The sequence below is a fragment of the Mercenaria mercenaria genome, chromosome 8 (genome assembly GCF_021730395.1).
Source record: "Mercenaria mercenaria strain notata chromosome 8, MADL_Memer_1, whole genome shotgun sequence".
Taxonomy (NCBI): domain Eukaryota; kingdom Metazoa; phylum Mollusca; class Bivalvia; order Venerida; family Veneridae; genus Mercenaria; species Mercenaria mercenaria.
Window position 1 is genome coordinate 6,518,409 of NC_069368.1, and position 25,014 is coordinate 6,543,422.

The window sequence follows — 25,014 nt, forward strand, 5'->3', positions numbered from 1 at the left end:
TCCCGTCTAACATCAGAAAGTAATTTCTATGCTTTCCATTTCTAGCTTCCCTTAGACATCAAAAAAATAATTTCCATGTTTTCCATTTCTAGCTTCCCTTAGACATCAAAAAATAATTTCAATGTTTTCCATTTCTAGCTTCCCTTAGACATCAAAAAATAATTTCCACATTTTCCATTTCTAGCTTCCCTTAGACATCAAAAAATAATTTCCATGTTTTCCATTTCTAGCTTCCCTCAGACTTTATACACATTTTCTTATAATTCATTATTCAGTTAATTTTAGTTATGACTAATGTATGACTTAAACAGCCATTTACCCTAACACAATGAAAAGCTTTGTATAATACTGTTATAATGGGTATTTATTTGCATTAATATAGGCAAGTATTGTTTGGACCTGACACCACCTCCGACAAAAAGAAATCATATTAATGAACTGACATCCTCCAAAATCATTTTCCTTTCACCAAATACTTTATTTCCCCTTGCAATTAAAAAGACCTACCTTGTGGTAGTTGAGATGTTTTTATATCAGATATGGCATGACATATCCTTGACTGCCCTAGCAATGAAAGAAGCCTATTCTGAGGTAGTCGAGTTATGTTTATGTTAGATATGACAACAAATATATTTACCTTGTTTTCACTAGAAAAGTGGGAAATCCAAAATGTGCTTGTTTAAATGGCATCAAACATCCTTAGCTTGTTTCACACAGCAATGAAAGAAGGTTTGTCAAAGGTCATTGAGATATGATTATATTAGATATGAAACTAAACTTTCTTACCCTTTTTCCCCTAACTCGGAGGAAGTATCATAAGAGGTAGCTGAGATGTGGTTAAGTTAGATATGGCACAAAACATTGTTACCTTGCTTTGTCCTAGCAATGAGAGAAGTCTAGCCTAAGGTAGTTGAGATGTGGTTATGTTACATATGGCACCAAACATCCTTACCTTGTTTCCCCTAGAAATCAGAGGTCTAGTCCTAGTCTGAAGTAGTTGAGATGTGACAAAGATAAATATGGCACCAAACACCCTTACCCTGTTTCCCCAGCAATGAGGGAAGTCTAGCATAAGGTAGCCGAGACATGGTTAAGTTAGATATGGCACAAAACATCCTTACCTTGTTTCCCCTAGCAACGAGAGAAGTCTAGTATGATGTAGCTGAGATGTGGTTAAGTTTGATATGACACCAAACATCCTTACCTTGTTTCCCCTAGCAACGAGAGAAGTCTAGTATGATGTAGCTGAGACGTGGTTAAGTTTGATATTGCACCAAACATCCTTACCTTGTTTCCCCTAGCAAAGGATGGAAGTCTAGTATGAGGTAGCTGAGACATGGTTAAGTTAGACATGACACCAAACATCCTTACCTTGTTTCCCCTAGCAATGAGAGAAGTCTAGTATGATGTAGCTGAGACGTGGTTAAGTTTGATACGGCACCAAACATCCTTACCTTGTTTCCACTAGCAAAGGATGGAAGTCTAGTATGATGTAAGCGAGACGTGGTTAAGTTAGACATGACACCAAACAACCTTGTTTCCCCTAGCAACAAGAGAAGTCTAGTATGATGTAGCTGAGACGTGGATAAGTTTGATACGGCACCAAACATCCTTACCTTGTTTCCCCTAGCAAAGGATGGAAGTCTAGTATGATGTAGCTGAGAGGTGGTTAAGTTAGACATGACACCAAACATCCTTACCTTGTTTCCCCTAGCAAAGGATGGAAGTCTAGTATGATGTAGCTGAGACGTGGTTAAGTTAGACATGACACCAAACATCCTTACCTTGTTTCCCCTAGCAAAGGAGAGAAGTCTAGTATGATGTAAGCGAGACGTGGTTAAGTTAGAAATGACACCAAACATCCTTACCTTGTTTCCCACAGCACTGAGAGAAGTCTAGTCTGAGGTAGCTGAGATGTGGTAAAGTTTGATATGGCACCAAACATCCTTACCTGGTTTCCCCTAGCAATGAGGTAATTCTAGTCTGAAGTAGCTGAGATGTGGTTACAGTAAGTTAAATATGACACCAAACATCCTAACCTTGTTTCCCCTAGCAACGAGAAAAGTCTAGACTGAAGTAGCTGAGACATAGTTAAGTCAGATATGACACCAAACATGCATTCCTTGTTTTCTCTAGCAACAAGAGAAAACTAGCATGAGGTAGCGGAGTTGAGGTTCAGTTAGATATGACACCAAACAACCTTGTTTCCCCTAGCAACGAGAGAAGTCTAGTATGAGGTAGGTGAGATGGATTACCTGGATATGACAACAAACATCCTTACCTTGTTTCCCCTAGCAATGAGGGAAGTCTAGTCTGAGGTAGCTGAGGTGTGGTTAAGTTAGATATGACACCAAACATCCTTACCTTGTTTCCCCTAGCAACGAGAGAAGTCTAGTATGAGGTAGCTGAGACGTTGTTAAATTAGATATGGCACCAAACAGTTTTTCAGCATTCATTATATCTAATGCTGTCACCTGCAAGATTCAGTATCAAAACTATTAATAAAATGTCATTAAAAAAGTTGAATGCATACCATTAATTCTAGGTTACAAATCCAGTCTCTTATCCTATCTACTCATATCTTTTTAATATTACCTTTAATTGCAAATTATATGATAAAAGCACTTTATTTCTTTGTTAAAAGTAGACTAAACAGAGAAGCTAAATAAATAAATTTTAAGCTGGGTTTTAAATAACAGTGACTAAACTGAAGATCATACAGCTGCTTTCCAGCATTCCACGGCAAAGATCAGGTATTATTCCAGGCATGAGTGGGTACCTGGGTAAAACCACCAATCTTCTGGATAGCTTCTGCATAGAAAACAGGTCTACATCTCTTGCAAGGGTTCAAACCAGCAGAAGTAAGGGGTAAGTGATCTGAAGTAAGTAACATGAACCACTCTGCCACAGAGGCCCTCACATCACAGCTTAACCAGTATTACCCGGCCAGTCAAGGGAGCAATACAATCTGACTGCTTAAGGCAGGTGATTGCTTAAGACAAGTTGACATTACAACAAAATGTCAAGTTGGGAAAGAAGCTGATGGGCTCCTTAAGGCAAGTGGCTGCTTAATACAGGTGGCCCCTATGGCAGGTTCAACTAAATACAGTCGACATGTATTTGCGACCACCTCTATTAAGCAATTTTTGTATTAAACGACCGGTCAAAATCCCTCCCGAAAGTTTTCAGTACATAAATTCATTCCATTAAACGACTAGCGACCACATTAATGTAGTCCCGACAGGTAAAATATTCGACAAAAGTATCTATTAAGCGACCGGGTACCAAAATTCTACCGGGAATTTTTTCATCTGTGTAATTAGCGAGTACGTTTTGCACGTGACTGAATGCAATTAACCCTTGTATCAGTCGAACTGACAAACAATCTAGCCATAATTTTCACGGTTTGTGGACTTGGAAAAGTGTTCATGATGTTAAAACAGATTAAATACCATACATGTATGTTCCTAATAGATACAGTTACATTAACATTTAAAATAACTTTTCTTTTCATTTGACTGAAATTCATTAAGAGACCATTCCATTAAGAGACCACTTCTTAGCAGTCCCTTGGGTGGTCCCTTAATACAATGTCGACTGTACAGTATACTGTTCAAGGGAGACTAATTTGTACAGATTTCTCAGTTGAGCCAATCCACAAAAAATTTAATACTAGCAAACATGTAAAAAGTTGAAATCTACACAAACATAACCACATGAAATAGCTGTTTTGACCGAAACGACAAAATCTGACAGTAAAACAATAACATACCTCTACATTATTGATTCGCTTCAGAGCAAAATGGGCCAGTCTGAAGAGAATATAACTTTTCCACAGTGTAAACCTTGTTATTGGGTTGCCTTCTAGTTCTATAACGAGATTGTCTAATCGTCGAACATTTGTTAGTGCATTTATCTGTACAAAACTGCAAATATTTGTTGAACTGAACACCAGAGTCTGAAACAAAAAAACAACAACATTTTTTTCACAAGAAAAGAAAAATCAGCTTATACTAGTAAAAAAAGGAACATCTTTTCACAGGAGGTGAAAAAAACAGCCTATAGAAAGAGAACAACATCTTTTTACATGAGATCAAAAGTTAGCCTACAGAAAATTTGAAACTTCCATACATGAAACAGTACATACAGAATGTCCAAAAAAAAACTGCAAAAAGGGTCTGTTTCAATAATCTGAATTAATTAAATTTCATTTTAATACTGATGACTTTATTTTGGAATAGAACTTGTACAAGTGCTTATCATAATTTAATGATTTAAAATAAATGTTGAAGTATAACATAAATGAATAGTTTTATGCAGTTTCAGAAGAACAGCACCACCTAGAAACTGAAATTTATTTGTTGAATAGAGACAGTTGCTCTTCAGGGGTTATGTTAACTAAGAAATTGGCCTTTCGTATATTACATCATGCTGGAAAAACTAGTCTTACATTCTAATGTGTAAAATGACTTTCATTCTACAATTAATGAATCAACGTGTAAATTCATATGCTACAACAAGAGCTCTGCAAAGCACAGCAATATATGCTTGAAGGAAGCAATTTAAAGAAAAAGAAAAATTTCAAAATCTAAATATTTTGTCTTTGGTGGTGAGAGGATACTAAGGGCAACAAACTAAAATTATTTTTTTTTGTTTGAGGGGGGGGGGGGGGGGGGGGGGGAGGGGTTGTAATGTAGATGCTAGCAGTCTGCACATCATCTTATCACCACTGCCTATATATCAAGTTTCAAGTCAATACTTTTAACATTTTTTAAGTTATGCTCTGGACATGAAATATGATGGGCAGATCTGACCGTGCTGTGACCTTGACCTTTGACCTACCACCCTGGTTCATGGACACTAAATATAATGGACAGATTTTACCTTTGAGCTCAATTTGTGATCTTGACCTTAAATCTACAGCTCAGGTTCATGTTCTCAGCACATCGTCTCATCACTACCTACCTACATACCAAGTTTGAAGTCAATACCTTGCATGGTTATTTAGTTATGCTCTGGACACAAAAGATGGACAGTTTTGACCTTTTAGTTCAATTTGTGACCTTGACCTACAGTCGGTTTAAGCGCTCTGCACATTGTCTCATCACCATCTACCTATATCCCAAGTTTAAAGTCAATATCTTTAATGGTTATAAAGGTATGCTCCGGACAGACAGACACCCACGCTCAATCACATAATACACCCCGTTTTTCCAAAACGGGCGTACAACAACAAGAGCCATGTCAGACATGGCTAATCCCCCCACCGGGCATATCATAACTGAAGGATGTGGTCCGCATCAGGGGTTTTAAGATGTGGAAGAAAGAATAAGTCAGTAGTGAGGTGGTTTACTGCTAAATTTTATTAATTTTCATGAAGAGTATAGCTATGATGTTTTTCTATATGGCTACTGTAAAAAGAAGGAATGGAAAGCTAACAGGGAACAAGAGTGCCAGAATGTCACAATATATGCCCGTCAAAGCAAATTTCTTTACTCTAGCAGCTGTATTTGCAAATGGAATGTTAATTTTGTGGTTGTTTAGTAATCATTGTAAGTCTTTTGTTTTTTAAAGTCCACAAAAAAACTCCTTACTAGGTAGAGATACCTTATATATAATAAAATTAATAAAATACACCTAAAACTGGAGAGTAACATCTATGCTGTACCACAGAAAAGTGGTCTTGTTTTTTCCCTAGGGTCAATTATAAAAATGTTACAATATAAGTTATTTATAGTAACAACTAAGGGAAGTTAATCTTTAAAAAAAAAAAAAAAAAAAAAAAAAAAAATTGCAAGTCCACACAAACATCTTTATCAGGAAGAGACTGGTCAAAATACACCTCAAAATTGGATTTAGCATGTTTGTTGTACTACAGAAAAGTGGTCTCGATTTTTCCCTACGACTAGTAATGAAAAAGTTACAATAAAAGCTATTTAAAGTAACAACAAAGGGAAGTAATTCTAAAGAAGGGAACTGCGCATGACACTTAGTCTCATGATGGTGTATAATTGTGCCAAGTTACATCAAAATCCCTCTATGCATGAAGAAGAAATGCTTCGGACAAAGTCATTCTTGTATCTGACCTTTGGCCTCTAAGTGTGACCTTGACCTTAGGCCTAGTGACCTGGATCTTGCGCGTGACACTCCGTCTCGTGGTGGTGAACATTTGTGCCAAGTTATATCAAAATCCCTCAATGCATGAAGAAGAAATGCTCCGGACAAGGTTTTTATTCTTGTATCCTTTGACCTCTAAGTGTGACCTTGACCTTAGACCTAGGGACCTGGTTCTTGCGTATGACACTCCGCCTCGTGGTGGTAAACATTTGTGCCAAGATATATCAAAATCCCTCCATGCATGAAGAAGAAATGCTCCGGACAAATTTTTTTAAGAAAATATGATAAAAGGGAATAACTCAAAAAATAGGCAAGGTAGAGTTATTGTTCTTGCACACTGCACTTCCTCCCAATGTGTTCTATCAGTGTATGAAGTTTGAAGAAAATCCCTCCAGTACTTTTGGGGTTATGCTCCGGACAAAATGTTTTAAGAAAATATGATAAAGGGGAATAACTCAAAAAATAGGCAAGGTAGAGTTATTGTTCTTGCACACTGCACTTCCTCCCAATGTGTTCTATCAGTGTATGAAGTTTGAAGAAAATCCCTCCAGTACTTTTGGAGTTATGCTCCGGACAAAATTTTTTAAGAAAATAAGATAAAGGGGAATAACTCAAAAAATAGGCAAGGTAGAGTTATTGTTCTTGCACACTGCACTTCCTCCAATGTGTTCTATCAGTGTATGAAGTTTGAAGAAAATCCCTCAAGTACTTTTGGAGTTATGGTCCGGACAAAGATCGTTGCGGACGCACGGACGGACAGACGGACGCACGGACGGAGAGCATTTCTAATATCCCCTTCACCTTTGGTGGGGGGATAAATAAAATAGTGCTTTAAAGAAGTTTTATTTTGTTTCTTCTGACGAATATGGTATGCAAGACAAAGGCCTATCACTATTTAGTGATGAGGATATTTGGCTCTCGGCAGAGCCTCGTTACTAACTAAACAATTAGCCATGAGCCAGATATTTCATCACACACCTTCGTCCACTGATAAATTCTTATACTATTTGTAGTACAGCATTTTCTCTTCTTAAGTGTTATAAAAGCAGATTTTTTCTGTACAACGAAACTTACCTGTGTTGCAGGAAATCTTGTCCTGATTTTTTGTAGATGTTTACTAATTTCCTCAAAGTCTATAAATTTAAATATGATCACAGTTACTGCCCCTGCTGCCTGCATACCCCAGTTCCTGTCCAGGGCCTCAAGAGATGGAGGCCCATACAGGGTTAATGTATCACCCTCCAAGTCTGCCAGATTGTTTAAGTTGGAAGCTTTATTGTCCGTCCTGAAATTTTACATCGCCATTTTGAAATAAATTTTTCTATAGGTTTTCCCTCCCTTCTCTGGTATGTCCATTATGTAGGGCAGTCAGTTAACCTTACTTGTGTTCCTGGATTCATAACTAGTAGTAAACACTTCTCAGCAAATAACTTTCAAACATAAATCTTAGGTGGAGGATGAATGACCTTATTTGTATTGTCTTCAGTCATAATGAAGAAAACAGACTTTGCACAAGATCTCACACAAGATTCCTCCAACAAAAGCATATCTTTGCTCAGCCATGAGCACCACTAGATACAACTGTATCTGTGCTTTACCCAATCATTTTCAATACTTATAAGTATCAGCACATATAAAGCTCTTGTCAAAATAAATATTTCAATAATTTACCCTTATATCACAACCAATTTCCTTCTCCATATATACAGTCAAACATGTGTTGAAGATCACTTCCAAATAAAGGTTACTATTATAACACTTGCTGATAAAAGTCACTAATTTCTCTATCCATTTAAAACAATATACATGTGTGTAAGTTTACCTGTGTTGAGCAATGTTGGGCGGTTAAAACCGCCCCCGGTTTTAACCAGCGGTTTTAACCGGTTAAAACCGCCCCGGTCAATACTCCCTGAAGTGGTCAATACCGGTCAATTGGTCAATACTGGTCAATTAGTCAATACTGACTGTTAAGATATTTTGCAAAGTTTATGAACAATTAAATAATGACTGTTTAAGAACATCTGGGGCTTGATTATGGTAAATGCAGGCATTAGTATTTTGTTAAAGCAACCAAATCAATACTCCCAAAATGGTCAGAAGTGGTTGATTGGTCAAAACTGATTGATACTGGTTATTAAACATTTTCTGTTAGATTAGATTACAAAGATATATAGTTTTGCTGAACTTCATTTGTAGAAAGTATTTCATAAACTGTAGCAATAATAGTGTTTGATTCACAAGTGATAAATCTAATGATTTTTTATATTGGTATAAATGAGCCGGTATAAATAATTTAATGAAAAACTGCTGCAAAACACCTGGACCCTTTCATGGAAGTGGTTTAATTGTGTTATGATAGCAATTGTCACATTGCCTAATTGACACCATGTCTTACACTATACAATAGATGTTGCAGACCTGTCTATCTAGTCACTAATTAGCTGTCAAGATCAATAATCCCACTGTATTATTGAGATGCTTAAACATGGTAAAATAAGTCATTCAATCAAAGTATTCAACTGACCAATATTGACCACTATATGTATTAATCAGGAATATTGCGTAGGACCAGAATTTGAATTGACCAGTACTGTCCATTTCAATGAGTGTAATTTATATTAATAAAATCTTTAATTAATTTAAAATAAAGGCTATTGTAAGAAGATAAAACTAATTAAAAGCATTGAATAAACTAGTATTGACCACTGACCAGTCTAAATATATTGTCCAAAACTGAGCCTGACCAGGACACATTGCCACAGACCAAAACTGAATCGACCAGTATTGACCACTATACTTTTTAATGAACAAAATTTTATATTATTCAAATTGTTTTATTATTTTTATATTACTATCACAGCCTGTGCCAATCTGTGAATGTGCATTATGTAAAAGTGTTGAATAAACCAGTATTGACCACCCAAAGTGACCATAGTATTGAATCGACCAGTATTGACCGGTATTGACCAGTATTGACCGGTTTTAACCAGTATTGACCGCCGGCCCGGTCAATACTCATACTGACCGGCTTTTTGCCAACATTGGTGTTGAGTGACCACCACTGACCAAAGACAACTTGTTTCATTTTCAAAGAGTGGTCTTTACAAACCAGTTTGAGTGTATTTTGAAGCAATATGGCAGGGATACAAAATATTCATGTTCAGGCTTGAATTTTTTCACTTAATTTTATCTTATTATCCTGTGAAACATCAATATTATAAACATTTCCTAACTTCTAACTTATTATGTCTCCCACCACACAGTGGTGTGGGAGACATATTGATTTACTCCAGTGTGTGTGTGTCTGTGTGTGTGTGTGTGTGTGTGTGTGTGTCTGTCACAAAGCTTGTCCGCATTCTAAGTCGAACATTTCTCATCCGATTTTCACCAAACTTGAACAAAATGTGTTTGACCATAAGACCTCGGCCAAGTTCGATAACTAGCCAAATCAGTCCAGGCGTCTTGGAGTTATGGCCCTTGAATTACCAAAAATCAGTCTTTGACCATGAGACCACAGCCAAGTTCGATAACTAGCCAAATCGGTCCAGGCATTTTAGAGTTACGACCCTTGAATTACCGAAAAAATCCGTCTGTTTACTCTTGTCCGCTCTCTAAGTCGAACATTTCTCATCCGATCTTCACCAAACTTGAACAAAATGTGTTTGGCCATAAGATCTTACCCAAGTTCGATAACTAGCCAAATCCGCCCAGGCACTTTTGATTTATGGCCCTTGAATTACTGATTGGATCCACTCATTCAGACCATCTAATTAGATTCACTCGTCTAAAACATCTAGAGAAACTAACATTTTTCATAGGGGCAGTTGTGGGAGACATGCGCTTTTCTCAAAAGCATCTCTTAGTTAAGCCTAAATATTGTGTTACCCAAACATCATGGTTTCCTTGTACAAGCCTGGTTGTTTTGCTTCAGGGCGTCTGGCTTGTTGACTAGCGGTTCTCGGTCTCTCCCTTGCGTCACCCCCATCCAGTGTCATACTGTGCGCACTTCCTGGTCGGCTGTTTGCACGGCTACTTTGTTTGCTGAAAATAATAGTTGTATATCTTAGTGAATACTAGTCTCCAAACTATAGCAATTGATTGGTTAATCCACCGTAAAATTTTAAAATTGACCAATGACTGAGATTGGTCTCCAATACAGTTTCATTATCTTAGACTACTAACAAGTTTAAAGAATCTAGCATGTATCTAATTTCCAAATTAACTACTTCAAATCTTTTGTATAGGTAATATACAAAACTGAATTTCTTAAACATGTACTAAGTAGCAGGCTAAGAAATAGAAAATTGAACATAAAATGATAGAAAAAGATTTCATTTCCGACTTTCCAGTGAGTCAAACTGTTATAGACTTTATAGAAAGCCAGAATTGCAATTTTTGTACTGAGTAAATCCTTTAATTTCTTTAAGTTCTGACAGCAGATACAAGAATTATACAAGATTTTCAAACATACTCATTTGAACAATATTTTGTGAAATCATTCATTTTTGTGGGGTCTAATTTTCATGGATTTCATGGTATGGCTAAATCAACCCTGAAAATACAATCCAAATGATGCAGTAAAGTTCCATTCATTTAATATTTAACCCTTAGCCTGCTAAATTTCTAAAATGGACTGGTCCATCATTCAATTTGGGCAATACCATTTATTATTCGAAGGGGTGTTTACTGAAAATTTACTGACTGAATAGCGAACAGTGTAGACCATGATCAGACTGCACGGATGTGCAGGCTGATCTTGGTCTGCACTGGTCGCAAAGGCAGAATAACTCCCCGCCAGCAGGCTAAAGGTTAAAGGTCCAAATCCACGAATTTATGTTCCAATGAAATAGCAGTTTAAGCCTGAACCATTAAATTTCCTGCCACTACAAAATTAAGTGATTTCACAATAATAACCAATCATAGTACCTGGTAATTGACTCTGACTCATCTCGACTCTCTTCTCCATCATTATCTGGTGTCACCACCTCCGAGTTTGGTATTGACCCAATATGGTTTGCGTATAGTTCTGGGGTTCGTGTCATCTTTGAGGTCTTCTGAATCAATGACCCCTGCATGACCTCCCACTGTCTCTTTGCATTGTTGATGGCAAGACGTCTCTTCTCCTATAACAGAAAAATAAAATACAATATAACCTCTACATAATGTTACCCCTCTATGACGACACCCCTGTAGAGTGAACTCCTCTCTTCAATGACACTTCCTTTACAAATAGATGAATTTCTTAGTAAATTAAACAATCCAGAGCAAAAACCTCTGTATATCAAACACATTTTAAATTTTGGTGAAGTGTTCGCACAAGAGAGGTTGACTATACTATTTTTTGGAACAAAGGCATGTGCTAAGAAAAGTAGCAAACATGTAAAATACAATTCTAAATGAAGTTACAGAAAACCCTGTAACTGAAGAATTTCAATTTATAATTAAGCAATTGTGGTCAAAATATTTTCACCCATGTAATTAATTAAGAACTCAATCATGGCACAATTAAAACTTATTTTACATTATTAATTTTACTCATTTTTTCCCCTCCGGAAAAGGGCTGAAAGGAGACACACAGACTCCTCCCCTAAGATATATCAGAGAATGAGCTAGACACTATGACTATATTCAGCTACATCTTGGATTCACTATAATACTATTGCTATTTAATTAAATAATAGATCTACAAAATCTGACCATTGCCAAGAGAGATCATAATTATAGTTTGGTATATCTTTTAATTTTGGCCAAAATGGCAATTGTGGAAATGTTTCTTGTGTGGGAATTTTATGAAGTAAGTGTGAGTTTAAATTGCATGGAATAAAACAACCACAAAATCAAAGAAAATTGGTCGATCATTTATGTGGAAAGCCTTCATATGGTAAGACCATTAATGTCGAAGGTCTTTGTATGATAAGATCATTTATATGGAAGGCCTTGTATGGTAAGATCATAATTTATATGGAAGTGTTCTGTATGGTAGGATTATCATTTATGTCGAAGGTCTTTGTATGATAAGATCATTTGTATGGAAGGCCTTCGTATGATGAGATCATTATGCATGTGGAAGTCCTTGGTAAGGTAAATTCTTTAGTGTGGAAGACCTGGTACGGTAAGATCATTTATGCAGAAGACCTTTGTATGGTAAGATAATTTATGCTGGAGACTTCTGTATGGTAAGATAATTTATGCTGGAGACCTCTGTATGGTAAGATAATTTATGCTGGAGATCTTTGTATGGTAGGATCATCTTCATATGATAAGATCAGTAGTATGGAAGGCCTTCTTATGATGAGACCATTATGTATGTGATGACTGGTATGGTTAGGTCATTTATGTCGAAGGCCTTGGTATGATAAAATCATTTCTGTGGAGAATCTTGATATGATAAGATCATTTCCATGAAAGACCTTGATATGGTTAGATCATCATGTATGTAGGAATACTTGGTATGGTAAGATCTTTTGTGTGGAATATTTGGTATGGTAAGATCATTTATGCAGAAGACCACTGTATGGTAAGATCATTATTTATCTGGAAAACATTTATATGTTAAGATAAATTATCTGGAAGACCTTTGCATTGTAAGATCATCATGTATGTGGAATACCTCTGTATGATAAGATCATCATGTATGTGGAAGACCTCTGCATGATAAGATCATCATGTATGTGGAAGACCTCTGTATGAAAAGATCATCATGTATGTGGAAGACCTCTGCATGAAAAGATCATCATGTATGTGGAATACCTCTGTATGATAAGATCATCATGTATGTGGAAGACCTCTGCATGATAAGATCATCATGTATGTGGAAGACCTCTGCATGATAAGATCATCATGTATGTGGAAGACCTGTGCATGGTAAGATCATCATGTATGTGGAAGACCTCTGCATGATAAGATCATCATGTATGTGGAAGACCTCTGTATGATAAGATCATCATGTATGTGGAAGACCTCTGTATGATAAGATCATCATGTATGTGGAATACCTCTGTATGATAAGATCATCATTTATGTATGTGGAAAACCTTTGCATGATAAGATCATCATGTATGTGGAAGACCTCTGTATGATAAGATCATCATGTATGTGGAAGACCTCTGCATGAAAAGATCATCATGTATGTGGAATACCTCTGTATGATAAGATCATCATTTATGTATGTGGAAAACCTTTGCATGATAAGATCATCATGTATGTGGAAGACCTCTGTATGATAAGATCATCATGTATGTGGAAGAACCTCTGCATGGAAAAGATCATCATGTATGTGGAAGACCTCTGTATGATAAGATCATCATGTATGTGGAAGACCTCTGCATGAAAAGATCATCATGTATGTGGAAGACCTCTGTATGATAAGATCATCATGTATGTGGAAGACCTCTGCATGAAAAGATCATCATGTATGTGGAAGACCTCTGTATGATAAGATCATCATGTATGTGGAAGACCTCTGTATGATAAGATCATCATGTATGTGGAAGACCTCTGTATGATAAGATCATCATTCATGTATGTGGAAAACCTTTGCATGATAAGATCATCATGTATGTGGAAGACCTCTGCATGATAAGACCATCATGTATGTGGAAGACCTCTGTATGATAAGATCATCATGTATGTGGAAGACCTCTGCATGATAAGACCATCATGTATGTGGAAGACCTCTGCATGATAAGATCATCATGTATGTGGAATACATCTGCATGATAAGATCATCATGTATGTGGAAGACCTCTGCATGATAAGATCGTCATGTATGTGGAAGACCTCTGTATGATAAGATCATCATGTATGTGGAAGACCTCTGTATGAAAAGATCATCATGTATGTGGAATACCTCTGTATGATAAGATCATCATGTATGTGGAAGACCTCTGCATGATAAGATCATCATGTATGTGGAAGACCTCTGTATGATAAGATCATCATGTATGTGGAAGACCCCTATTTGATGTATGCTGAAGACCTCTGATGTTAAGATTGTCAAGTGGAAAACAAGAAATATAGCATCTGATTTTCAAGTGACAGTGTTTGATATAAAACAACTTCTTTGTATCACAAACATACACCATCTACAAAAATATTGATAGTGAGGGGTACATAATGACATGTTCACAGCAAACTGTCTTTGTGGGGTGGGGGATTCCAGAAAAATATATTCCTTTTGCCAATACAAGTATTTCTTTACAAAATCAGATATATAGGTTACTCTTCATCTAAAAGACAAAAAATCTATGATAAGCAAATATAACTTTTAACAGAAGACCCAGAATTTTAAAAAGAGAAAACAGAGATATTATTTGCCACTTCCATTCTATCATGACATATTTTGCGTCCAGGATAAACTGATCCCAGACATCCTTGTTCACTACAAAGTTTAACTGATAAGAATCTATCTATAGACACAATTAAAATATCAGGTAGGTAAATTTTCAGAACAAAAGGTAGCTGATACTGGCACATACAACACATGCAGTTATAATTGTATTACATCATGCTTAGATTGTTAAACATGCAGCTTCTACATCTGAATTCATGTTTACAGTTTCTAACATCAACTATAATGTTTACTTACTGATATACAATTTTTAACATAACCTAGCTAATATTAACATTTTGACAGTTTCTAACAGAACTTACGTTACCTACTGATACAGCATTTCTCCATGCTCATACCAACTTTTTGAGAAACAGTTTCTAATATCATACTTAATTTTTAGCTAACGCCTTTTTAGCTACTGTTACATAGTTTCTAACATCATTATTTATGTCTGTCTACTGACATACTGTTTCTAACATCATTTATTAGGTTTACATACTGAGATATAGTTTCTTTAATTACAAACCATAGAAATAATGAAAAAGAGTACAGTACTAGGTACCCACCAAGAAGTTTCCAGTTACTAGCCTAATCTATATACAGCTTTAGATGAATTTTAAATGAAAGACAACACATCAGCCTAGAGAATTTATATTAAATAAGCAAATTTCACACTAAATAAGAAAACACAGATTACCTTTACTATCAGGCTACTAGAACTTCTTATACCACTATGTTACAATTAGACCATCACTAGTTGGTATTATAAATATTGAAAATTGGATCAATTGATGGAAAATGGTAAGCAAACTTTAATAATTATATATTTTACATTCCTGCAGTCCTACTTCTCTGTCCCCCCATCCCCCATATATATACACAAATGCATTTTTCTCAAAAAACAACAAAAAAACAAGAGCTGTCTCCATAGGATGACACATGACCCCCGATGGCACTTTGAATGAATAGTTATGGCCGATGTTAGAGTTTAGGACCTTTGACCAACGGACATGGGTCTTGCGCACGACACGTCATCTTACTGTGGTACACATTCATGCCCAATAATTTTAAAATCCATGCATGAATGACAAAGATATAGACCGGACACGCCCATCAATGCACTATCATGAAATATGACCTTTAACGGACCTGGGTCTTGCGCGCCACATGTTTACTTACTGTGGTACACATTCATGGACTGGACACGAATGCACTATCATGAAAAATGACCTTTAACGTCTAAGTGTGACCTTAACCTTTGAGCTACCGACCTGGGTCTTGCACGCGTCACGTCGTCTTACTGTGGTACACATTCATGCCAAGTTATTTGAAAATCCATCCATGGATGACAAAGATATGGACCGGACACAAAAATTACGGACAGACTGACAGACGGTTCAAAAACTATATGCCTCCCTTCGGGGGCATAAAAAAAAAAATCTACCATCCACGCAAAATAATTAAATTTTGTCTCTCTATTCTGCATTACCATCACTTTTTAGTCAAAAGAATTTATTCACAGACTTATATTAACTTTAAAATAATTTCTTAAACAAGTGCGGTTCCTTCGACATAACTATAAAATACTAAATTCTAATTCTCTTTGACCGATCTTCCAGTGAAACCCATAATATATACAGAGAATACAGAATTTACGGATTGTCATTTCAGGTCCGATACTTTAAGGTGAAAGGTTTATATAACAGAAGATAACCCTTTGCACAGCCAAAACTTATTTCAATTTTTTGACCATTTTCCATCAAATGTTACAACTTTCTTTGATAAACATACCAAGTCATTTGAAAAGGTGACTGGGCTTGTAAAGCTATTCTGTATTTTTGGATAAAAAAATAAAACATGTACAATCTGCTAAATGAAACAAGAGGGTCATGATGACCCTGGATCGCTCACCTGAGTTATATGAGCCAAATGTTTCAAATGTCAAACCGATACTAAAATATTACAAAAAGTAGTTCAGTAGGTCACATTCATGGTCACTGAAAGTCAGTTTTAAGATTGGTGTGCAAAACAGTATATGTCATCCTAATTTCAAGGCTGTATTTTAAACAAGAGCTGTCGGATGACAGCGCGCTCGACTATTCGAAGAATTGATTGAAGAATAGGGTCAAAATATTTCTACAGATATTCAAACAAAAGAAAAAAATACATTAGACAAACAATGTTCCCGCATTTGTGGATTTCGATAAGTCTTGCACTAAATGGCAATGTATGAACCAATTTCAAAGTCCAAAAAGGGCCATTATTCAGCCAAAATAGTTGTCAGAGTTCTGTACTCTTGCCTACAGATGGAAATCATGATGATAAACAAGTGTTCAGAGTTTAAAAGCCATATATTAAATAGTTTTGACAAAACATGGACTTGTATAAAATCAGAACCAATTTCCAAGTCCAAAAAGGGCAATAATTCAGCCAAAATATATGACAGAGTTATGTACTCTTTCCTACAGATAGAGACTATCTATTATACTGAACAAGTGATAAAAGTTTCAAAGCTATATGTCAAACACTTTACACAAAATATAAACTGGTACGAAAAACTTAACCAAGATTTCTAAGTCAAAAGGGGCCATAATTCAGCCAAAATCCTTGATGAAGTTATGTACTCTTGCCTATAACTGGACATGGTGATGGTAAACAGGTGTTGAAAGTTTCAAAGCTTTATCTTCAAAGACTTTGTCAAAATATGAACTGGTACGAAAAACTTAACCAAGATTTCTATGTCAAAAAGGGCCATAATTCAGCCAAAATCCTTGATGGAGTTATGTGCTCTTGCCTATAACTGGACATGGTGATGGTAAACAAGTGCTGAAAGTTTCAAAGCTTTATCTAAAAAGACTTTGTCAAAATATGAACTGGTACGAAAAACTTAACTATGATTTCTAAGTCAAAAAGGGCCATAATTCAGCCAAAATCCCTGATGGAGTTATGTGCTCTTGCCTATAACTGGCCATGGTGATGGTAAACAAGTGTTGAAAGTTTCAAAGCTTTATCTCAAAAGACTTTGTCAAAATGTGGACTGGTACGAAAAACTTAACCAAGGTGTGACGCCGACGCCGTGGTGAGTAGGATAGCTCTACTTATTCTTTGAATAGTCGAGCTAAAAACAGAAAAGTAGGTCAGCAGGTCAAGGTCACAGTCAAATGACCCCTAACTACTTAGAGTCATCATGTAATTATAATTAAACAGTCTAGCCTCTTTTCAACCCATGGGCTTAATTTGAACAATCTTTACAGAGGACCCATGGATGATGTCACATGCCAAATATTGAGGCTCTACGCCTTGTGGTTTTGGACAAGAAGATTTTTTTAAGTTTTTCCTTTCGGTTACCAAAGCAACCAGAGTTCTATGTAGAATTCATTTCTTTGAACAATTTTGAAAAGAGGCCTACCAAGGGTCATTCCTGTGAAGACTGGTATAAATCTGCCCAGTGGTTTTGAAGAAGAAGATTTTGTTTAGAAACTGTTGATTGATGGATGACCCACGATGGACGACTGACACTGAGCGGTCACAAGAGCTCACCATGAGCCTCTGGTTCAGGTGAGCTAAAACAGCACCACATCAGTTAAAATCAAGTTATTTGTATTCCAAAAAGTCTTCACAGAAAATATTTCTCTATAACATCGCCATTCCTATGAAGGATAAACAAGGATACAGCAAAATAGAACTTAGAAAAAGTTTTTTTTTATGAATTTTGAACATGTGTATCTCCTGATCTTTCAACATAATTATGTCTCTCATGAATTCTGAACACATGTCATGTCACTCATTGATTTTTAAAATACATAAAGCTTCTCATGAATTTTGAAAAAATGTTTTTCATGACATTTCAACATAATTATATCTCTCATGTTTTTTTTAACATACTGTCATGTCTCGCATAAGGAATTTTGAATACATGTCATGGCACTCATGAATTTTGAACACACATCTCTCATGAATTTGGAGAACACAACAGGTACTTTTGTCTATGTTCTTTGAGCATCTTTAAAAATAGTCAATGTATCATATTTCAGACTAAAGGCAATTTACCCTCCCAGCAAAGTTCCAACTCTGATTTTTTCAATAGTCACAAAACACTGGAACAAAACGTACAATACTTAAGCCATAAACAAAGTTGAACTAGCCTGCTTGTATTGAGTTAAGTTTCAAATGTTAAAACAAGCCATAAAGCACAATAAGGCTCATTTTGACATTCCAAATATTGAAACAAACTATAAACTCTTGACTCAGGGACACTGATGTAAATTTTGAAGCAAGCTATTAAAACTCATCTCTGGTTTATTGTCACCAATGTTGAAACAAACTATAGAACATTAAAAGACTTAAAAATATTGTTAAAAATGTTGAAACAAGCCATAAAACACAAAACAATCAGCGAGGAGCAGCAGCTCAAGAAAGCAGCTTCGGCCAAAGCAAACTTGTAGACACCTTAAGTTTTTTTAGTGGTACTTTATACATTCAAATTTGAACATAGTGTTTTTGTTTGCTATCAGTTTGCTCAAAATGAACAGATTCTGCTCAAACTTCATATTTGAAAAAAATAAAAAAATTAACATTCTTACACGATCCAATCTATTTTCCTTTAAAACAAAAAGGGCTGACATTTCTATCTAATTAAATCAAATATCACAATGGCCCTGAAAATGAATTCAACATAAAACTGACTTTTTCGATGTTACTTTACTTCCGACATTTAAAACATGCATAGAGACATGGAATAACCAAATCTTTATAACAAACTGAAACAAAACTAAGGCCTTAGGAAAATTAAAAAAAAAAAAAAAAAATACAAAAATGAACTGTACTTTGATTTATATCTGAAAGGACAAAAACAGGACTTGGTACAATTAAAGGTGTGTACTGTGCAGAAGACAATGTCAGTGTCAATTCTAAAATATTTTGAGTGAGACACCAATAAATCGAGCAACAAATACACAAGAACCTCAGACAATTTAGAGTAATTCACTTGGACCAAGCCATTTTATGTTCTATGTAATACTAGTATTATTAAACATAGGGAAAAGATTTTGCCATTTTTCGCACAATTAATTAGTTAAATAAGCCTTGAAGGTCTGAGGTAGACTGAAGTTTCTTTTACTGTTTCTGTGTTGGGACATGTATGGCAAGAGCACCTGTGCAAATCAAACTATCCAACTATCCGACAGAAAGCCCTCTTTCATCAGATAATGAGGATGGAACTTCTATACTAAACACTGACAAAACCTTCTTAGCACACTAGACACCTTAAACAACAACACAGTAAGAGCTATCTTGGCACATTGACAGCAACATGGCGTGCAGCCACTGTACCTTCTGTCCTAAAGTTTTACCCATAAAAGGCTGCATGTACACCTTCAGAAGAACAAACGAGAAAATTATTTTCTTTTCACATTCAGCCTCTATTTTTTTTTAAATTTAAAGTGAAGAAAAAAGGCTACCTCCCCTTGTTAGCCGTGTTCTATAAACTACTAAATTCCTAAATGAAAATTCACTGGAGTAGAGATAACCCAACACCTTACATGAACCTTAATCAAATATAAAAGTGGCAAGAGTCACTTCTGTCACCAAAATATCCTTAAAACTGTTGTACTGGCTTATTGTGAGACAACATACTAAACATAATACTGTTCCTTTCATGAATTGTGAAATAAACCTTGAAATATTGAAAATACTGAGCATTGTCACGTAACACAAAATAGTTCCATTAGTGACAATATTAACTAATACAGATTATTATAGGTGACAGTAAAATATGAAGAGTGCAATAAAAATTCTACCCTGAAGTTCTACAATTAACTTTCCTATTTTTATTTGTAGCAATAACAAACAAACAGAGAAACAGAAAAATTTGAAAATAAATATAATTTTTTTACCTTCATCACAGAGAGCTTGTTCATTTCTTTTTTCTTCTCTTCCTCTTTGCGAGCCATGACAAGCGCAATCCTCCGCTCTTCCTCCTGGTATTGAAGAATAACATTGGTATACAAATCTGACATTGTTTTTTGTGGATGTTCTATATAGATAAATATGATCAAATAAGGCAGATAATCCTTTACAGATGTTTTTTGCCACTTTCAAAAATGCATGTACCATCAGTTTTTGTTTTTGCTGTCAGACATTGATGCAGCACATTCCAATGAACCAATGCAGATCAAATAACTTAAGGCGATTTGACAATAATAGAAAACGAATTGCTCTAGTGGAGGGCTAGTAATCCCTTTGAAGAGAGACAACTGATAAAAAGTTTGAATTCGGTTTCACAATTCAATACATCCATATTGTAACATATCAATAGCATTATGTGGTTTTATATTCTTGCACACAAGTATATTTAAAAAGTTCTTCTGAAAATAAGAGTTTAATTTGCAAATAAAACTGAAGTATCATGTCTAGATGATTACCAATATAAACATATTGCTATATCATTTTTATTCGGATTTCTTTTTTCCCCATATACACAGATCGTCTCTCCTTATTTTGGAGTTGCAACAGCTGTGTCAACTTTACCTAAAATCCTTCTGTCTTTCAAGAAAGCATTTTACATGCTCATATATTTTTATTATCATATATTTTCTTCTGTCTACATATTCCATGTAATTTCATGTAATGTTAGTTCACACATCTACATATTCCAACTTCAGTTTACATGACATTTCACATAATTTTGTGTTTATGTTCATATATTGCATAGAATTTCAGTTTTGAGGATTTCATGGTACTTCCGTTAACATTATATTCCTTGTACTTTTTAGTTTAGATATCTATTTATTCTGTGGTATTTCAGTTTATATATTTCACGTAATTCTAGTTTACATGACTACATATTCCATGTAGTTTCAGTTTACATATATTCCATATAGTTTCAGTTTAACTGTCTACATATTCCATGGAATTTCAGTTTACAATTATCATGTGATGTTAGTTTACAGGCCACAAGTTCATTTTTCAAAGAGAACCTGCATGTTACTTTTGCATTTAAATAAGATTACGTCACAGTAATAAATATATAATTTTCTTTATAAATCAAACATCAAAACAATCATAATTAATGAAATTAGTCAGGCTTGAACCAAAACAGTAATTATTTGATTGGATGATAAATGTAATGGATTTATGCCAGATTATGTTTTTAAATGTCAATTAAACATGCATAATATTATTGCCTAAATTAAATGCAGTTGAGACTGGTTGAGGAATTTGGCATTTTCATATGTTGTGTACCATCTGCGTTAAATGTTTATTTTATATGCATATACCGAAATTGGTTACTATTTGGCATTTTCCTACAGACTACCATCTGGGTTGAAATGTCTATTTTACATTTATGCTTAACATTATGAAATTTACTGAGACTGGTTAAGAATACAGCATTTTCCTATGTCTTACAATTTTGGTTAAATGTCTGTTTTACATTGAATACTAATTCTGAAAAATATTGAGATTGGCTGAGAATATGGTATTATCCTATGTCTTACAATCTGAGTTAAATGTCTAATTTACATTGAATACTAATTCTGAAAAATATTGAGATTGGCTGAGAATATGGTATCTTCCTATGTCTTACAATCTGAGTTAAATGTCTAATTTACATTGAATACTAATTCTGAAAAATATTGAGATTGGCTGAGAATATGGTATCTTCCTATGTCTTACAATCTGAGTTAAATGTCTAATTTACATTGAATACTAATTCTGAAAAATATTGAGATTGGCTGAGAATATGGTATCTTCCTATGTCTTATAATCTGAGTTAAATGTCTAATTTACATTGAATGCAAATTTTGAAATATACTGAGAATGGTTGGGAACTCCATTACTTTGCTCGACTGCATGTTATGTGAATAGGCATCAATACTTATATAAAATAATGTTCAAATTTTTATTTTTGCATACGGTGTCATGTACATGTAAAAGGGAAATATCGTAAAGAACTCAAATCTACAAAAGGAGAAACTGTCATTAATATAGCAAAATCAAAACAATACATACGGGATTAAAGTGTAAATTATACCTATAGTTTTGCTATAAAATGTCCATTTTAGCACCTGCTATAATTTTTACAACTGGAAATTTGGTAAACTGGACTGATTACCATTGTTAATCACACATAATTAGCACACTCATTTAGGATAGTATGAGACAATAATGACCAATATTTAAATCCCAAGGTTTGGTGACCGTGACTGTGACCGATTTTTGTTCAATTGTTAACGTGAAATACCTAATACATGTACCTCTCGAATAATATCTCGAGTAAATATAAGTCTACTATCGTCTAGTATTTGGTAAATATTAATGATGACATTATACGTTTTCTTTTTATTGTATCTGTGAATTAATAAACTAAAGATCATAGAAATGAAATAATTAAGAAATAATTTATAGCAAAAGAGTGTTTTAACACTTATTTATGCACGATGGGTGGTTATACGTCGAGCGTAATAATTTCACAAGGGCACAGCCCTCGTGAAATTATTTGTACGACGTATTACCCCCTGAGTGTATAAATAGTGTTAAAATACAGTTTTGGTATAAATTATTCCGATTCTAATATGCTCTTAATCTAAAACAGTAGATAAAATATAGTAACGCTCTTTCTTGGTCGCAACAAAAACATTGACGTCATCGCACGTTAACGAGACGTCATTCTAGCGTAAGAGTTTTAACAGTGAAAAGCATATTAGAATTTGTGTTAAATCATGTGCATGAAAGCATGTGAAAGTGCCAACATTACTCGTTTTATTTTATTTATTTTATTGAAATCCTACAAACCAATTCTAAATAAAAACTCTATGTACTATAAATATATCTGCAAAGGGCCATAAATCTTGTCTTGACTAATCTGAATAAAACTTGCAGAGCTAAATTGCCCTATATCAGTTAACATTTCTACTATGTGTTATTGAAATCCTTCCAACCATGTCTGAGATATCACTCCGGACGGGCAGAAAATGGAATAAAACACTACATAATTATGCATATATATACATGAACAAAGGGCCATCAATCTTGTCTTATTCAAGCAACATGACCAAAACTTGCAGGGTGGTATTTCCCTATAGCAATTAAATTTCTGTCACGTTTCATTTAAATCCCCGAAACCATGTCATAGATATGACTTTGGACGGACGGACGGGCAACAACAGAACTATATCCCTCTGCCTTAGAAGTTTACAATTTTGTGAAAAACGTTCCATAAAGACTGGGTCACAACTGTGGCCTCTAGAGTGTTAACAAGGCAAATGCGGATGGACAACAGACGATGCACGACATCGTACAATGACCGGTAACAATAGCTCACCTTGAGCACTTCATGCTCCAGTGAGCTAAAAACGACTGGGAACCATACACAGTTGATACCTGGTGGTTGAGCCAAAGGTGCTTGAATGAGTGTGTTTCATTGTATGTAATACATATACTCACCGAGACACGTTTCATATCCAGCTGTTTTAGTTGCTGCATATGTCTTAGCACTATCTGTTTGTAATACTGTTCGGACGTCAAGGGATTCCCATCCAGTGAGATCTCTGACAGACTTGTCGAGTCCCCGAGGCATGATATGTCTTCAAAACTAAAACAAAAAATTTGTCAATGTTAAATATTTATTTTATTTTGTTGGGTTTTAACGTCACATCGATACAAATATACAGGTCATATGGAGATTAAAAATTATAGCTTTTGTTGGTGGCAAAGGTGCCAGGCGGAGGAAGGTGCCAGGTGCTAGATGGAGGAAGGTGCCAGGTGGAGGAAGGTGCCAGGCGGAGGAAGGTGCCAGGCGATGGAAGGTGCAAGGCGGAGGAAGGTGCCAGGCGGAAGAAGATGCCTGGCGGAGGAAGATGCCAGGCAGAGGAAGGTGCCAGGCGGAGGAAGGTGCCAGGCGAAGGAAGGTGCCAGGCGGAGGAAGGTGCCAGGCGGAGGAAGATGCCAGGTGGAGGAAGATGAGGGGGAAAGAAGATGCCAGGTGGAGGAAGGTGCCAGGCGGAGGAAGATGCCAGGTGGAGGAAGGTGCCAGGCGCCCCTCTGGACATTATTTCAGGCATGTGCAGGCACCCGGACATAACCACCAACCTCCCGTATGGCAGCTAGACATAGAGGATATTACATTAGTGTCTTTTCATATTGAATTTATTAAACAAGTTGAATAAAATAATAAAATGCGGGGCTCTGCCAAGCATTTTATAAATTTTATTCAACAAGTTTAATAAATACAATGTGAAAAGACACAATTAATGTAATATTCTTTTTATCACATGTACAGTAGGGGAAACTTCTCGTTCAGAAAATCAATTTACTGTTTTTCCTTACTTCACAAACAGGAAACTTGTTACTAAATATAGTAACTTGTTTCCCGTTCGGGAAGCAAAATCATCATATTTTGACTTGTTTCCATGAAAAGAGTATACATGGTGTCATTAAATGAAATATACCAATTTAAACCTTTATCTAAATTTCTAACGTTCAGATTTTTTTTTCAATGTCTTAAGGTTTAGGAGTATATCACCAAAACACAAAAATATTTTATATACGAAAAACATCGTTACCAA

General features: G+C 35.4%; 1 protein-coding gene across 6 annotated transcripts in view; it reads right to left on the reverse strand.

Moving 5' to 3' along the window:
- LOC123523131 (leucine-rich repeat-containing protein 49-like) overlaps positions 1 to 25,014 on the reverse strand; it is a 112,070-nt gene that overhangs the window by 13,344 nt on the left and 73,712 nt on the right. For 4 of the 6 annotated variants that reach the window (XM_045300788.2, XM_045300783.2, XM_045300787.2 and 1 more), the window contains 8 exons: positions 23,894 to 24,041; positions 20,344 to 20,427; positions 19,781 to 19,822; positions 11,044 to 11,240; positions 10,003 to 10,158; positions 7,192 to 7,402; positions 3,773 to 3,958; positions 2,365 to 2,474 (listed from right to left, as the gene is read on the reverse strand). In XM_045300788.2, the coding sequence (XP_045156723.2) occupies positions 2,365 to 2,474; positions 3,773 to 3,958; positions 7,192 to 7,402; positions 10,003 to 10,158; positions 11,044 to 11,240; positions 19,781 to 19,822; positions 20,344 to 20,427; positions 23,894 to 24,041 (1,134 nt within the window). Of the gene's footprint in view, positions 1 to 2,364; positions 2,475 to 3,772; positions 3,959 to 7,191; positions 7,403 to 10,002; positions 10,159 to 11,043; positions 11,241 to 16,240; positions 16,280 to 19,780; positions 19,823 to 20,343; positions 20,428 to 23,893; positions 24,042 to 25,014 lie in introns of all 6 variants that reach the window. The other 2 variants (XM_045300784.2, XM_045300786.2) reach the window with 2 other exon arrangements.